The following is an 18,297-nucleotide window of genomic DNA, read 5'->3' as shown; positions in this document are numbered from 1 at the left end:
TCTCAAAACGAATTTAGAACCAGATGAATCTCTAGAGTTAGAACTTTTGAAAGCCAGATAGTACATATTCTAGAAGCCTTTGTTGTTGCAGTTGCTCAACTCTGATGTGTAGTGTGGAGGTAGCCATAACCAAACCCCCTGTTATCAAGTCAATCTGATTCTTAGGGACCCTCTAGAGAAGAGTCTGACTGCCCTTTGGGCGTCCCAAGAGTGTGAATCGTTATGAGAGCAGAGAGCTCTCACTTTTCTCCCTGAAAGCAGTTGGCGCGTTTGAACTGCTGACCTTGTGGGATTCACCCTACATATAATCCACTACACCACCAGAAAGTAGCCACAGACATTATGTACATGAGTTGGTATGGCTGTGTTCCAATAAAACTTTATTTATTGATATGTACAGAAATGGAAACGCCATTTAATTTTCACATGCTATAAAATATTCTTCTTTGGAACCCCACCCCCACCCCCCCCCGTCCCCAAACACACACATACACACCACCATTTAATAATGTAAAAACTATTCTTAGCTCAAGGACCCCGTACAAAAACAACCATAAGCCAAATTTGGGCCTTAAGTTGTATTTTGCAGACCTCTGGTCCTAGATAATCACTTTGGACTATTCTGTCTTTTAAGGATTCGACTTAATTTCAGAGAGGGAAAATAGGGACTGCTTATCAGATCTCTTTACTTAATTGACCAAAGTTGCTTGGGGTATATTTTGAAAAGCAGTATTTCTTATTATGATAAATCTAGTATAGCTATTAATTATTTACTATTAACCAGGCCCTGTGCTTAACCTTCAGAATACAAGGATCAGTAAAATTGGGTTCCTCCCCTCTAAGAACTTCTAATCAGAAGGCAGTAATATAAGCAAATAAGTTCAATGAAATGCTACTGTGACACATGTAGAAGCAGGATGCAGTAGAGCACAGAGAAGGAGGGAGTGGTCATTTCTAACTGCTAAGGAAAAGTGTCACCAACGAGGTCACATTGGATTAGAGTCTTAGAAGAGATAGCCACCAAAGGGTCAGGAGATCAAAGACATTCCAGGCTAAGGAAGTATGGCACAGTGCTGTATACTTGAGGAACTAATAAATTAGCATGGCTGGAATAGGTAGAGCCCTAAAGGGCATACTGTGAAAGGCGAGGTTAATTACTGAACTGGATGATAGACCACCTTATAGGTCATGTTGGGGAAATTGAATTTTAGAATAGTGATTTCCAAACATGTTTTGCCCTCACAACAAAAGCTTTTGTAGACACTTAGCATGTAAAACAGATACATTTATGGCTCACTTCCATTTAACAGAGGATAGGGAGCCCAGTCAGTATCCTCCAGTAACCTCAGAAAGGTTGCACTTCACTCCTCTGGCTCCCAGGAATTCCCTTTTCAAACTGCTCTTATAGGGACCAATGAACCACAGCTCACATTTGCATTTTCAGAAGATCACTGTAAGGCAGCGGTTCTCAACCTGTGGGACGAGACCCCTTTTGAGGATAGAAGGGCCCTTTCACAGGGGTCACCCGGTTCATAACGTTAGCAAAATGACAGTTATGAAGTAGCAACAAAAATAATTTTATGGTTGGGGGAGGAGGGTCAACACAACATGAGGAACTGTATTAAAGGGCCACAGCATTAGGAAGGTTGAGAATCACTCAGGCAATATGAAAGATGGTTTGGGAAAAAACGTGCAACTGGAGAGAGACTAGTTACAGTGGTACAGAGAAGAGGTGCTAAGGATTTGAACTGACAGTACAATGGGAACTATATATTAAAGGACATAGTGAAAAGTATATGTTCACACTTGGATATGAGGAAAGATGAGTTTCATGTGTCTGACTAGTATAACTTGATGGGTGATGGTAATAGAGGTATCTAGGTAACAGTAACAATGATTATGCCTCCAATTGTATTTTTTATATCTTTCAAAGTGCTTTTACATCCATTATCTCCTTCATTTCTTGTATGTTTGCTCCTCAGTTCTTTCCTATGGGATTTCTGTCCTTAGCCTTCATTTTCCTTAAACCTTTTAAGCATTTGACTTTGTTCACCAGTCTTCTTTAAAATTCTTGCTCCCTGGATATTTTTTATGTCTCCTGGTCCTACATGTATTTCTTTAGCTCCTCTTCTTCCTATTGCCTCAAAATAGCTGTCTATGATCACCCCTTCTTCTCCCCTTCCTAATGTCTATTATTATAATCTCTATTATCCTAACAAAGATTGCTGTCGTAGCCTGACTTGTCTTTATGTTTTAGCAGACTGCTAGATATCGCCAACGAAATAATCGTCAAACTTTTTGTCTAGTAATTGAGCTGATGATCTTATCTATTCTATATTTAAATTTTCTGCTTCTTTTAACTGCAGTTATCATTCACCAGAACCCCAAACCCTGAAATTGTATTTGAGTTCTTCCTCTCCTCTTTAAGAATTCAATTGCTTATTAGGTTTAACCCATTCTATAAGGAGCCTTGGTAGGGCTCTGTGAGTTAAACTGGGATGGTAGTTAAAATCCACCGCCCAATCCTCGGGAGAGAGATGTCAGTCTCAGAAACCATAATGAGCGGTTTTAGGGTCACTATGAGTTACAGTTGACTTGATAGCAGTGGGGTTGTTACCCATTGTATTTTTAGTGTATTGTTTACATTTATTGCTTCTTATTTATTACCATTATTTTAGCTAAGACCCTGTGGCCTCAAACCTACATCATTTCAGTAACCTTTTAATTTGTTTCTTCTATTGCTTTAAGTATTGCTTCTCCATCATATATGTTCTTTCCAGAATAATTTTCTTAACACATACTATGGTCACTTTTCTCTCTTGTTTGAAATGCCACACTATACCCAAATAGCTAGTAGATTAAAGATCATGTTCTCTTTCCTAGAGTTGAAAGCTTGTGGGACCCAGATGCAAGTCTGTTCAATTTTCCTTCTATGACTGCTCATCTTGCACCATACTCTTGACCCTCATTAGGGTCCGCGGCCATCTCCTTGTCATCGGTCATCCTGTGCTTCACCATACCCAGTCATCCAACGTCACCTAGTCAGCGAAGTCTTCCCCAGATCCTTTTTTAAATTGCAAGTGTACTGTACATAGTCTTACACAGAGCAAATGTTCAACATTTGTTGTTGTTTGTAATAGAATTACTTTTACTCATTAAGGATTGTTTATTATACCTCTCCCCACCCCAAATCCTTGATGGTGACAGTTATCTGCTTCCCCTTTGAGCTGCTATCTGTCTTAAGACACTAGTCACTTTCTATGTAGATCTTATTTCCCCTATTACACGGTATGCTGTTTAAGGTCTTGATTGATTTCTGATTTATCCCAGTAGTAGCTCTTTCAGCCTCTCATTGTACATTATACATGCTATATGCTTAGTTAATATGTGTAGAATTAAGTCATCTGGTTTTACAACACAGTCATGCAGGCAGCACACGTAGCATTAGTCCCTTTTAAAAGGCCAGGAAAGTCTCAAAGAGCTTAAGAGATTGACCAGAGCCTCTAAGGAAAGCACCATTTTTCTAATGCTGAAACCAGTGTGTGTTCAATTGAACGATCGTGCCTCTCACAGTGGCTGACATCAGACAAGCAAAATAGAAAACATATTTAGTACATGAATTGTGTCTGGAGATGTACATTTTCCAAACTCCAAGAATTAACTTTTTTTTAGTGTTTTAATGTAGATTCATTTAGTTGTGTAGCTGTCACCACAGTCCACTCTTAAATGGTGTGTGTGTGTGTGTGTGTGTGTGAATAAATGAAATGGCCAAGAATTAAAGTTTGTTGTAAGTACACTAAAAATATGTGTCTTCGTATAATTTTTTTTGAGGACATAGTCTTACAGTAACGCATCTCTGGAGTTTTAGGCGTGTGTATGTATATGTATGGGTTGGGGTGTGAGGGAGAGTAGAGAAAGTATTTCCTCGGGTTAGGGAACGAGCCCATCAAGAAAGCAACAGAAGATCAACTAGAAATCCTTAGCAAACGCCGGGTTCTGACGGTCAACCAGACCTCTGAGAAGAGAACAATCGTTTGTGCAGCTGCCGTCACTGATTTCCTCTCTCTCTCTCTCTCTCTCTCTCTCTTTCTTCAATTTGCCTCCAAAGTTTGGCATCCTTATTGATTTTTTCTTATTTTATTTTAATAAATCATTTTGTTGGGGGCTCTTACAGCTTTTCTAACAATCCATACATCAATTATATCAAATATACTTATACATATATTGCCATCATCATTTCAAAAGCATTTTCTTTCTACTTGAGCACTTGGTATCAGCTCCTCTTTTTTCCCCCTCCCTCTCCCATCCTCCCACCCTCGTGAGCCCTTGATAATTTATACATTATTTTTATTTTCATATTTTATACCATCTGCTGTCTCCCTTCACCCATGTTTCTGTTGTTCAACCCTCTGGAAGGTGGGGGGGGCGGGGCGGGGGTGTAGGTTGTGCATCGATCATTGTGTTTACTTCCCTCTTTCTCTCCCTTCGTCCCCACCTTCACCCTACCCTCATGGTATCACTGCTGCCATTATTGGTCCTGAACGGATTGTCTGTCCTGGATTCTGGGTGTCGAGAGCTCTTATCTGTACCAGTGTACATGCTCTGGTCTAGCCAGATTTGTAAGATAGAACTGGGGTCATGGTAGTGCGGGGAGGAAGCATTAAAGAACTACGGTTATGTTGTGTGTTTTATCAGTGCTATGCTGCACCCTGGCTGACTCGTCCCTTCCTTGTGACCCTTCTGTGAAGGGATGTCCTATTGTCTACAGTTGGGCTTTGGATCTCCACTCCCATCCCCACCCCCCACCCCCTTGTTCACATCGAAATGGTTGTTTGTTTTGGGTCTTCTGATGCCTGATACCTGATCCCATCGACACCTTGTGATCACACAGTCTGGTGTGCTTCTTCCATGTGGGCTTTGTTGCTTCCTGGGTAGATGGCTGCTTGTTTAACTTCAAGCCTTTAAGACCCTAGATGCTATCTTGTAATAGATGGGCACCATCAGCTTTCTTCACCACATTAACTTATGCACCCATTTTGTCTTCAGCCATCGTGTCGGGAAGGTGAGCATCACAGAATGCAAGTGTTCTTGCATTGAAGGAGGACTTGAGTAGAGGCCTAATGTCTGTCTGCTACCTAAATACTTAACCTACAAATATATGTATATAGACCTATATCCCTGTCATTATATATTTACATATGTACATGCCTATGTTTATACCTCTATACATGTCTGTTGCCTCCTAGTTCTTTCCTCTGTTTCCTTGTACTTTCCTCCTGTCCCACTATCATGTTTGACCTTCATTCGGCGCTCTGTACTTCCTCTCAGCTACATTGCACTTGATTGAACCCCACCAGGCATTCTATGCCCTCCTCGCCATTGGTTTGTTGTTCCCTTGTCCCTGGGTTTGTTGGGTACGCCCTCTCTTTCCTCCACCTCCTCCTCTCCCCTGTCCCCTGCAGCCATTGGTCCCGTTATTTTCTCCTCGGGATTGTTTATCCTGCCTAGCTTATAGAGATAGACATGAGAAGGAAAAAAAAGAAAGAAAAAAATAGCCTATGAATAGTTCCAGGTCCGTCTGATGACCCTTATGAATGTTTTTCGATCAGGTCTGATGCAGTGCCAAGCCCTGCCTCCCTAGTCGGATGTGGTTTCCACTCATAAAGAGTGGATGGCATGCAATTGTGGAAGACTCTGAAAATTGCCCTGCTTTATGCTTTGAACCCTTTCAGTAATTTTTTCCATTGTTAGGAATCCTGTTTGAAACATTGCTTTATTTGTTAGGTTCTGTTCTGTTTTAATAACACTTCATTTTTCTTCCAATTACAGAGGAAGAAGAGGAACAGGTGCCCACTGATGGGGGCACGTCAGCCGAAGCCATGCAAGTTCCCTTGGAAGAAGATGATGAAATGGAGGAGGAGGAAATTATTAATGATGAGAACTTCCTGGGTAAAAGACCACTGGAGAGTCCTGAAGCTGAGGAGATGCCTGCCACGAAGCGACCACGACTCTTAAGCACTAAAGGGGACGCCCTGGATGTAGTATTACTGGAAGCTCGAGAACCACTCAGCTCAATAAATACACAAAAGATTCCACCAATGCTTTCTCCGGTCCATGTACAGGACAATACAGACCTAGCACCCCCATCCCCAGAGCCCCCAATGTTAGCTCCAGTTTCAAAATCACAGTTGCCAACGGCAAAACCATTAGAATCCAAGCCATTCACACCGAAAACAAAGACTAAAACTAGTTCTCCAGGACAGAAGACCAAATCACCTAAAGCTACTCCGTCACCAGCCATGGTTGGAAGTCCTATTCGGTCACCTAAAACTACATCCAAAGAAAAGAAATCACCTGGACGTTCTAAGAGCCCTAAAAGCCCCAAAAGTCCTAAGGCTATGACTCTTGTTTCCCAAGCACCTGTCAGGCCTGACACACCAAATAGGACTCCTTCAGCTACAATCAGTGAAAAAATTAATAAAGACACTATCCCGGTGAAACAAACTCACACCCCCCCTGATGCTGGGAAACTGAACAGTGACAATCAGCTGAAAAAGGCTGTTGTAGCAGATAAAACAATCGATGACTCAATCGACGCTGTGATTGCACGAGCTTGTGCCGAACGAGAGCCAGATCCTTTTGAATTTTCTTCTGGGTCGGAATCCGAAGGAGACATTTTCACCAGCCCTAAGAGAATTTCAGGCTCAGAGTGTACTACTCCCAAAGCTTCCACTTCCTCAAACAACTTCACGAAGTCAGGATCCACTCCTCTGCCCCTTTCAGGCGGCACGTCAAGTTCTGATAACTCATGGACAATGGATGCCTCAATTGACGAGGTCGTCCGTAAAGCAAAGCTGGGGACACCTCCGAGTGTGCCTCCCAACTATCCCTATTTCTCGTCTCCTTCCATTTCTCCTCCTACCCCCGAGCCTCTTCACAAGGTCTATGAGGAGAAAACCAAGCTGCCTTCCTCGATAGAAGTGAAGAAGAAGTTGAAAAAAGAACTGAGAACAAAAATGAAAAAGAAAGAAAAGCAGAGAGACAAGGAGCGGGAAAAAGACAGGATGAAGGAAAGAAGCAAAGAGAAGGAGAAGGTTAGGGACAAAGAGAAGGAAAAGGAAATCGGCAAGGAAGCAAAGTATCCGTGGAAGGAATTTCTTAAAGATGAAGATTCGGATCCCTATAAATTTAAAATCAAAGAGTTTGAAGATGTGGATCCCAAAGTCAGATTGAAAGATGGAATAGCGAGGAAGGAGAAGGAGAAGCACAAAGACAAGAAGAAAGACCGAGAGAAGGGCAAGAGAGAGAGAGAGAAGCGAGAAAAAGAAAAGGCCAAGGACCGAAGTCGAGACGAGAGAGTAAAAGTGCCACCCACGCCTTTAGTGTTGACGCAGAAAGAACTGCCGGTGCCCTTATTTTCTCCCAGCGGCGCCGTGAGGATCCCCTCCATGCTGCCTTCCTTGTCGCCTGTGCTCCCGGAAAAGCTGTTTGAAGAGAAAGAGAAGCCCAAGGAGAAAGACAGGAAAAAAGACAAAAAGGAGAAGAAGAAGAAGAAGGAGAAGGAGAAGGACAAGGAAAAGAAGGAGAGGGACAGGGAGAGAGAGAAGAGGGAGAGAGAGAAGAGGGAGAAGGACAAGGAGAGGCAGAGGCAGGAGAAAGTAAGCAGTTCATCACCCCCAGCACTGCCTGAGCAGAGTTCTATTGGAAACACGGGTAGCCAAAGCCAGCAATTGTACCAGTGTTTTCGTGTAACGTGCCTGCAGTGTACCTGGAAATGTCTTGGTAATGAGGTTGCAAATTGTCATTCCCAAACCTACAAACTTGTAATGAAGCTAAATCCCTGCCATTACCACACATACCCTGGAACAGGGTAAAACGCCCACCTTAAGAGGAACCACAGTGCTTGCTGCTCACCGTACTAACCTCTGACAGCCCTGCCCAGTTCCCCTTTAATCTTAAACATGCTCGATAGCATTTTTATTCAATACATTTTCCCTGGATTATGGGCTACAATCCAAAAGCTTGTAATTGCCAGGTGGGCACTGAGTAATTCTTTTTTCTGGAAGGAGGTTGGTAGGCCAAATAAGTTTGGGCCCCAATGATCTAGGCTGATCCAGAAGCCTGGTGGGTGGGCAGAAAGTAATTCTAGATAGCCCAAATATTTTGCAAAATAGATAAAACAGGCCTTTGTATAAGCCAGCTAGAGAAGCCGCTGTGTGGCCTGCAGTTTAGGAGGCACTGCAGTCTCGGTCCTTTGCACTCAGACGGTGAGCTGTGCTGTTGGCACTGTGCTCGTCAGCCCACAGGTCTTTGGAGTATGGTGGTCCAAGGATTGATTCGGAAAGATCCTGCTGCTTTCTTCAAAAGTGTCTAGCCAAACCGTGATGCCCTGCTTATAGCTCTTTTCTTCCTTTTCTCTACCCTTTAGAAGCAATCCTCTCTGTTGAGGTTAGCTACAAAATCAGACCCAGTGATTTTTTTTTTCTCCACATAAAATGTGACATATTTAACCTACAGCAGCTATGTAGATCAGTGTAATCGACCTACTAGTCATCCCCACCCCCACCCCTTAAGTTTCAAACGTAACTAGGAAAATGAGTTTGCTAGCTGGCATAGTGATGGTTTCCCAACTAACTTACTTCTTTTTCTGCGCCCTCTCTGTTGTTGTTGTTGTTAAGTACCTCAGTCAGTAACGACCCTTCACACAACAGTAGGGACACTGCTTGGCCCTGCACCATCCTCACAGTCTTTCCTCTGGTTGATCCCATTCTTGCAGCCACTGTGCAAGTCCATCTTGTTGAGGATCTTCCTCTTTTCCACTTGCACTCTACTGAGTCTGATGTCCTTTTCCAGGGACTGCCCCTCCTGATAACATATCCAAAACATGTAAGCTGTACTCGCCCATCATGTTCATGGAGCACTTCCTCCAGGATAGATTTGTTTGCTTTTCCGCCTAACATCACTCTTTTTCTACTGCCCTTAGCTACTCTAACATATAAAGAAGCCAAATGGAACTTCTGATGTCCCTAGCCGGACAACTGCAAGTTAGTAAGGCATGAAACCTCACTTGTATTTCCATTTTGAAAAGTCATTTTTATTTTAAAAGCATTATGTATACTTAAATATAGTACTTGGTAAATGTTAAAGCTTTTCGCATATATTATATTATGCTGCTCATAGGCCAGTGGCATAGCTCCTGCGGGTATCGGTGTTTTGTGGGTGAGAAACTGAGCGCTGAGAGAATGACTTACCCAAGATCAACATTGAACAACTAGCAAGAGCCAGACTCACTTATCCTGCAGATATAGTTCACATTGTAAAATGTTTACTGTCAGGGGATCTTTCCTGATAGTGAGAGCAGTGAATCGTTCACCCATCATATACTTAGCAGCTGAGTTCTCAGTAACTCCAACAGGGCCCTGTTGCTTTTGTCACCATCTTAACTTTTGGAGAGACAACGGAATTCTTTGAACCACCATTACACATTTGAATAAAAGCCTTGTGATTTGATGTGGCACTGCACGCCCTGCCATTCCTTGGCATCTATCTACCTGACCTTTGGGAAGGAAAGTCTTTCAAACTATCTTGGTTTGATGTAAAAGCTCAGTTACCAACTAACACAGATTTCACATAACAGTTTTTGATAGATTTCGGATCTAATAAGTGAGGAGGTAAGACTTTGTAGCAGTCAGATATCTTATAAGACCTGAGTTCATATCCTATCTGTTTTAGCTATGCGAAACGGGGCAAATTGCTTATTTATAGGAGGATTCAATGAGATAACATGAGAAGTGTTTAGTACCATATCTGGCACTTAAGTAAACGGAGATGGTTGCACTCTATCTTAAATTAACCCGTGATGTCCTGTCCCTTTTGTTTATAGACCACAGTGTGTTTACCCATTTCTCTGTCCATGGACAGTTTGGTGGTTTCTCCCTCTTCACTACTGGGAAAGGTACACAGCAAGTGAACTTTGCTACGGGGGCTTTTTATTTGTCCATTTTTAAAAGAACAATTCCTATTTAAAGGCATCCTGGTGGCATACTCGGTTATGTATTGGGCTGCTAACTTCCAGGTCAGCAGTTTGAAACCACCAGGTGTTCTAAGGGACGAAAGTGATAGTTTTTGTTTCTGTAAATATTTACCGCCTCAAAAACGCAAAGAGGCAATTCTGGCCCCTATAGGATTGCTTGCTATGAGTCAGAATCAACTTGTTAGCAGTGGATTTGGCTTTGTTTTCCATGTTTATTTTATCTATGTGTAAGCCATAGTCACATTTTATAAGCCATAGCCACGTTTATAAGTACCAAGATCTAATAGAGATACTATTAATTAAATGGGAATCTGTATAGTAGGTGGAAGGAGCCTCCGGCTTTGGAACTCAGTACACCTAAGGTAAGATTCAGGGCACGCTTACCTTCCTTCGTGCCTAGCTACTCCATCTGTAAAATGGAGATAATGATAATGTTCAAAACAACAGAACAATAATAGTTAACATTTACGGAATGGTAGCTATTGTGCTAATAAGCACTTTGTGCACGTTTAATTCCTCATCACACCATATAAGGCAGATACTATAATTATCACTGTAAGATGAGAAACTGAGGCTTAGATTAGTAAGCTTGCCCAAGGTCACAGCTAATAAGTAATTGAACAGGAGCCAGAATTTCAGCCCAGACTGTCAGGTTCCTTAATTGATGTTTTAATTTTTATGCTTTTTCTACATTAAGTCAAAAATGGATTAAGTGAAATAATGTACACAAAGCACCTGGCTTAGTAACGCAGCATAAGAAGATAAAATTGTATTTCTGATAGTAGTAATAATCTAAAGGATGGTGATTTAGGCAAATATTTTATTTCCCTTTTATGGAAAAATCAACTTTTTAATAAAAACATGTCAGCAGTGAGTCCTTTGACCACAGACATAGCCATAGAAGGGTTAGCAGTGTTATACCTCACTATTGGTACAAGTCAAAAACGGTTTGCGATTATTATTAAACGTTTGGTTTGGGTGTGCCAGGTAGTATCGCACGACCACCAGGTTGAGTCTGACTCATAGTAAAGCTGTGAGACAGAGGAGAGCTGCTGCTTCGGGGTGCTCAGGCTGTAAATCTTTTGGGGAGCAGACAGTCTCATCATTCTCCTGAGATCAGCACAGTCAGAGTGTATATTGTAGAATTAACTTCCTCCAAACTATGGATCTTTGGGACTTAGATTAAGCACAGGGCTACTTTAATTAAAATGTAATCTTGGCATTTTAAATGTTCTTTGGAGGCAGGTTTGCTGTGAGAAAAGGAATAACAAAACGTGTTGTTACTTATATTTGTAGATTTGGACGGTTCTACCCATAATCTTAAATTGAAGAAGAGCGGTCAAGCGCCATCTATCAAACTTGGGGATTTGTTTTTATATTCTTATTAAGTATAATGTTATACGCGTATTTAATTATAACATAATATTTGGGGTTTAACTGCCCCCCCCCCCAAAAAAAAAGACATCACAACTTACAGATGAATAGTGCAAGGGATTTGGTCATCAGAACAACCTGGATTTAGAATACAGCTCTACCGGTTGCCCATTATTTGCCCATTTCTCTAACCCTGTGCTTCCTTCCCTTACTCGTCTTCGTCCTCTCCAATACTAAGAAGGGACAGTAGCATTATAAAGTGTGATTTACCTCTGCGTGAAACAGCAGCGGTTTCATACCCTCTTTCAGAATATTTTGGCTTAAAAGACCTTTTCTGTCTTCTCACAGAATATAGTAACAAAAAACCCAAACTCATTGCCAGCAAGTGAATTCTGACTCATAGAACACCGTGGGTCACTATCTACTCAACAGCAGAGTTTGATTTGTGAGGTGGGGGGATGAGGGTACTTTTAGTGGAGAATCCATAAATGGTATTAAGGATTCCTTCGAGTTTCATCCTACTAATTGATTGAGTTCATTGAACTAACATTGGCAATTGAATAAATTAGCCTGGATCATAAATAATTTTCACAGATCCTAGTTATTGAGTGCATACAAGTGCCAGGGCTGACTGGGATCTGATTATTTAATCCTGCAAACAGCTTTGAGAGATGGGCATCGTTACTCCCATCTTCCAATTTAAAAAACTATGGTACAGAAAGATGAAATAACTTGTCCTAGCTTCTGAGTAGAAGAGATCTTAAATAATTTTTTTCTTGAATGTAACAGATCTTTGGAAAATGAGTCTGACTCGTTTGTACTTCTAACAAAAGTTTTTATTTTTTTTCTCTTCTGTTTAAAGTTGTATAGTCTCATTTCTAGTCATTTCTTATTGGCTGTCATGATTAGTAAAATGAAAGGTTTTCAATAACCAACTAACCCCATAAACTCTTCCCACCCCCAAGGCCAAACAAAAAAAGTCCCTTCCAACTTACGGAAACCTTATTTAGGGTTGCCAAGACAATTGCTCTTTGTAGGAACAGGCCACCTCGTCCATCTTGGATTGGCTGGTAGGCTTGAACAGCCAACCTTGTGGTTGGCCGCCCAACACTTAACCCTCCTGGGTCCTTAAATAACCCCATGGGTTGGGTACATTCCCTTCCAATTTCTCATTACTTTCTGCTCTAGGGGGAAATCAGAAACTTGGTTTGTTTGAATTTGTACATCTGTGTACTGAAGACCATCTTCCAGCCTTAATATGAGCAAGCTGATGTTTAATGAAATGGTCTTCTGTTCAGTTGTCTATGCTGAGTACCAGCTGTTACGCCTAACCACAACTGTAGATGTTCTGACTCCCTTGTTAACATTGTCAGTAGTTCATCAGTGTTTGGTTAGACTGTGTTTCTAAATGGAACGAGTAGAAAGACCTTAATGCTAAGATAACAAAATAGTTACTAGTTGTCAGCATTCAATATATTAGATTATTAAATACAACTGTTCATTACTATTTGAGGGTTTTTTTCTAGGGCACGAACAAAAGTGGGAATCTGAACTTTGGAGGATTTGCTGATTTTGTGCACACACATAGTAATATGTGAGTATATGCATGAGTAAATACATATATACATACACATGTATTTATCTGCATGTGCACACATGTACACTGCAAGTGTATACATGTACAGAAATACATACTATATACATACACATACTTTTTTATTTACTTTTACACATACATTTTTAATGATAATAGTTTAACATTTAAAAAAAAGCCTTGAACAGATTATATTGACAAAGCTGGCCATTACCTTTGCCGAAAGTCCCTGTCAAAAGATAAACTTTAAAGCTGGAATGCATGAAAGAGTTCCAAGATAGAATTTAAATTTAAACTGATTCTTTATAGATAAGCTTTTTAAAAATCCACCTCTTTGCTTCAAGTCAGGATTTTAAAAATAAATTTCCCCTTTAAATCTCCTGAGCGATTTTCATTTTTTGCAAGGCCGCACTGCTGGTGTCCTGGAAAAATGGAGAGTTAGAGCTTTATCAGTTGGTGCCCTGAGGTATGTGGCAAAGAAGCTAAATCCTTGAAGATTAGCAAAAAAAAAATGCAGCACATGGCAATAAGGGGCTTATATGACTACTAGTATTAGTTCAGGTGAAAGAAGTATTGCTTATACATAAAACTGGACAAATCCACTGACAATGTATTTTTAGTTAGCTACAAAGAAGTCTTATATTGCTGGACTTTACCTCTTTGGTGAATTGGGAAGCTTAGTAATCCACTGTAAATGCTCTTCTGCTCACCCCAATTCTCAGCATTACTCCAAAGTGCTGCTCTTTTATTTTAACCCTTAAAAGCTCGTGTTGTCCCCAGATTGGGGCTTTGTGCGGTTGCAAAATGGTGTTAGCCTTGTTGTTTAGTTTCTTGATTTCTGTGAAGTACTCGTGAGAGTATATTTTGTGATTGTAGAAATGTCTCACTGTTTTGGCAGTCATTTTGGTAAAGGGAACTTTTGTTGTTTAATCAGGTAAGAGATGTTTATTTAGAAATAGTGTTTTCTGTCTTTCATTTTGATTCACACCCTTATTGGTTTTGTCACACTTGCTAGAGTTGGTCCTTTAAATTAAATTTGATTTTACTTCTTTAAGAATGAGATTAGGATTTGAAGTGATTTTTTTAGAAAGGTTACCATGGTCCCTAGTTGGCTTGGGATAATTCTAGTGTATACCTGTTATCAGGTACAATTAGTAGCTGCCTCTTTAATTCTCAAAAGTGTCTTTGATTGGATGACGTGGTTACCCTCGTTACAAATACAACCTACTAGGTTCTGAATCATTCATTAATTCAACAAGTATATCAAATACTGGCTATCTGCAAGGCACATTTATACCATTTTTTAAAAACCATTTTATTGGGGCTCATACAACTCTTATCACAATCCATACATATGTAATTTGTACCTTTTTCAACCTGACTGATAAAATATATCTCCGTCTTAAAACCCTTCACATATTGTTTAGCTTTTTTTGGAAAGAAAAATAGTAGGTCATAAATAGGCCACATGCTGGTTCTTTTGCCCAACCATGTAATGTAAGACTCCATGCAATACACAGATCATTGAGGTGATGGAAGTAAAGGCAAGTTCATCTCCGTTTTCTTATAAACGAGTCAGCCTTCCATCACGTACTGCAACTGAGTCCATTCGACTCCTAGTGACCCTACAGGATAGGATAGAGCTGCCCCGTGTGTGGGTTTCCAAGGCTGTCACTCTTTATGGGAGTAGAAAGCCTCATCTTTCTCTCTAGGACCTCCTGGTGGTTTTGAACTGCTGATGTTTTGGTTAGCACTGTACTATATAACCCCTACACCACCAGAGTTCCATTAACCTTCCGTAGAGAAAAATTATTTTACAACTGGCCCTCGCCATCTCAAACATGAATGCCATCCGTCACAAGACGCATTGGCAAAGAAAGGGAACCGCTCCGTGCAGCACTCCAACCCTACCAGAAAAAGGACTCAAAATGCGGCGGGTTGTCAAGGAACAAACAGTATGGTAGAACAGTGAATTAATTCAGTGTCGGGTGACCTGAATTTACGCTATTTATTTGTTATATTTTGATTGTGTGCAAACCTTCATTACATGGAGATATTTTCCCCACCAGCCTTAGAGAGTTGTGAAGATCAAATTGGATAACATGTAAGACACACAAAGTGCTATACAAGTATCCAAAACAAAACTCCCAAACCCATTGCCACAAAATCAATTTTGACTCATGGTAACCTTATATAGGTTTTGGAAACTTTGAATCTTAATAGGAGCAGACAGCCTCATCTTTCTTCCACAGGATGGCAGCTGGATTTGAATTGCTAACCATGCAGTCAGCAACCCGACATGTAAATCAGCAGTTCTCAATCTGTGGGTCATGACCCCTTTGGGTATTGAACAACCCTTTCACAGGGGCCCCCGATTCATAACAGTAGCAAAATTACAATTATGCAGTAGCAATGAAAATAAATTTATGGTTGGGGGGGTCACCACAACATGAGGAACTGTATTAAAGGGTCACAGCATTAGAAGGTTGAGAACCACTGATGTAAAACCATGGTACCATCAAGACTTTAAAAAAAATATAAATTATAATTATTGTGTGCTACTATAACAGAATTGGATGAAACATATCCTCTCATGGCCATCGAGTCAATGCAGACTCAGTAGAACTGCCCTTGTGGGTTTCCAAAACTATAGCTGTTTATGGGAGTAGAAATCCCCATCTTTCTCCCAAACACACAATATGAAGTATAATAATACAATAGAATTATTTTAAAGGAAAGGCAAACCAAGTTTTATTTTAAGTAAAGCTTAAGAAAACATTACTGAAATGCTTAAATAATAGTAGCTTGAGTTGAAGGAAAAGAAGAACCTTATTTTCTGTAACTAAAGCTTTTTGGCGACATTGCGGGTTACATGTTGGACTGCTAACCAGAAGGTCAGCAGTTTGAATCCACCAGTTCTGCTGGACAGCGCTGTGGCTTTCCACTCCTGTAAGCAGTTACAGTTTCAGAAACCCCCAGGGGCAGTTCTGCCCTGCCCTACAGCATCACTATGAGTTGGAATTGACACAGTGGCAGGGAGAAAGCTTTGGGGGAATGGAATATGGGAATTTTATATAATTCTTTATTTGCTGCATCAAAAAAGACTTCATTCCAATGCACTTATGCTATATGGATAACCTTGGAATGAGAAAGGAAATAGAAAAGAAAGATGATTGCTTCATACAGAGTTTGTTTATAAAACAGTAACCACAATAGCTACCGCATTATTGAAATGAAACCCGAGAGAAAGTACTGAAGATTAACACAGTGTAATGTCTGAAAATTGATGTGTCATAGCTATTGGTTTGTTTATATTGGTTTATCACCTCGAAGGTGGCACAGAAAGGGGTGTAAGTTCACAAAATAAAGACTGCAACATTGATTAGCAAATTTAATATGGATCTCTTTTTTTTTTTAATCCTGTGCAAGTATACATAAATAAGCCTTAGTTAGGAGCCCTGGTGGCATTATCAAGTCAGCATTGGGCTGCTAACCGCAGTGCAGTGGTTCAAACCCAGCCACTCCATGGGGAAAAGATGAGGCTGTCTGCTCCTGTAAAGATTTATAACCTTGGAAACCCTATGGAGGGTTGTTATGAGTTTGCATCAACACTCAAATGACCCTCTTTCCCTCTCTGACTTTGTTGAAAACCAGTAGACTATACTTCCTGAAAAACTAAGTAAGTTAAGGAGCCACCTACCAAACCTGAGGCTATTATAGCAGCAGGTTTTTGTGGAGAAGTTGGTAGGATGTTGAGATGAAATACTTGTAGCATCTTTAGTTGGAAATGAGTAGCGGGCTACTTTATATGTTGGTCTCCATTCTATCTGTGCTAACCTGTTGTTAGGTGCCATCAAATCTGTTCCGACACATGCAGAATGAAACACTGCCTGGTCCTGCACATCGTCACAGTTCTTACATTTGAGCCCATTGTGGCAGCCACTGTGTCAACCCGTCCTGTCAAAGGTCTTCCTCTTTTTCGCTGCTCCTCTGCTTTTCCAAGCGTGAGGTCCTCCTCCGGGGGCTGGTTGCTCCTCACCACGTCCAAAGTATGTGAGATGAAGTCTCACCCTCTTTGCCCTCAAAGGAGCATTCGGGCTGTACTTTCCCAGACAGCTTTGTTTGTTCTTCAGGCAGTCCATAGTATTTTCAGTAGTCTTCACCAGCACCGTAGTTCAAACACCCTCATTCTTCTTTAGTCTCCCTTATTCAGTGCCCCCACTTTCACATGCATATGAGGTAATTGTGCTAACCTAGAGAACGAGATTTTGAAGACATGATATAATTGAAACCGTGTCATGGATGCGCTGGCTGAAGAAAAGCAGTAGAATTGACAAGAGTAGAGAACCAAGTCAGGTCAGACGGAAGGAGCATGAGAGAAAAACACACTGGGCAATTAGGAACTATTTTGTGTCTGGAAAGAGTAGTTTTATTGGCATGCCTGGGACAGAAACTAGATTGAGGAAGGAATGAGAAGTGAATCGAATCAAAGAATGAAAAACGTGAGAAGCTGTGAACTAGAGGCGGAAGGAAAGGTTTGTTGTTATTTTGATCTTTAGACTTGGGCACACGTAGATGCTAGAAGACAAGAATGGAAGAGAAAGGTTTGCCCTACTATAAATAAATAAGACCATTGATGGAGGAAAGGTCTTAGAGGACTAGAGGAAATGGACTACTGTAGCTGAAGATGCAGAGAAATGTGTCAACGTGTAGGGAGTTGAAGAATTGTTATCTGCCTGGGGCCTTGGAATTTGATGGGAAAAGGAGGAAGCGAAATGGTGGGGTGGGATCTTACAAAAGGTAAAAATTTCAAATCGCTGCTCCATATTTACTGTTTAGACACATCTTAAAACACTTATTATATGTCAGACTATGACAGGCACTAGGAAATAGCACTAAGCAAAACAGATGTAGTGTCTGACCTTATCTAGTTTAACTGATACACCAAATAAACCAGCAGTTTTGAAGACCCAGATAAAGAGCGAATTGTTTCGGTTTGTAATTCATTTGTTGTTCTTAAGAAGGTAGGCTGCAGAACCACACACCAGCTCAAGTTTCTACATGTGCAGTTCAGTGGCATTGATGCTGTTCTTTGCGCTCAGTATGCAGCCTTTGCCAGTCTTCCTGTCTGAGCTGTTCCTCTCACGTCAGCTCGCTGCCCCCTAAGTGACGTGGCGGATCTTTGGAGTTACTGTTCTCACTATGACCCCATCAAGATAGATACTAAAAGATCATACTGCTCAACACAGACATTTCTTGGTATTAAGGTAAATTATTGTTCGATTTTAAGAAGACT

The 18,297-nt window shown here is 40.8% G+C and overlaps 1 protein-coding gene across 1 annotated transcript in view; it reads left to right on the top strand.

Annotated features, from left to right (window-relative positions):
* The window catches only part of TAF3 (TATA-box binding protein associated factor 3), a 205,754-nt gene that overhangs the window by 145,824 nt on the left and 41,633 nt on the right, over nucleotides 1–18,297 (top strand). Inside the window, exon 3 of the mRNA XM_004712626.2 lies at nucleotides 5,830–7,658. Within this exon, the coding sequence (XP_004712683.1) occupies nucleotides 5,830–7,658 (1,829 nt within the window). The remainder of the gene's footprint in view (nucleotides 1–5,829; nucleotides 7,659–18,297) is intronic.

The sequence above is a fragment of the Echinops telfairi genome, unplaced genomic scaffold (assembly GCF_000313985.2).
Source record: "Echinops telfairi isolate 266 unplaced genomic scaffold, ASM31398v2 ScPeMD7_7473;HRSCAF=8511, whole genome shotgun sequence".
Classification (NCBI taxonomy): domain Eukaryota; kingdom Metazoa; phylum Chordata; class Mammalia; order Afrosoricida; family Tenrecidae; genus Echinops; species Echinops telfairi.
The sequence above is the reverse complement of the archived record's forward strand: the minus strand, read 5'-3'. Positions and strand labels throughout refer to the sequence as shown.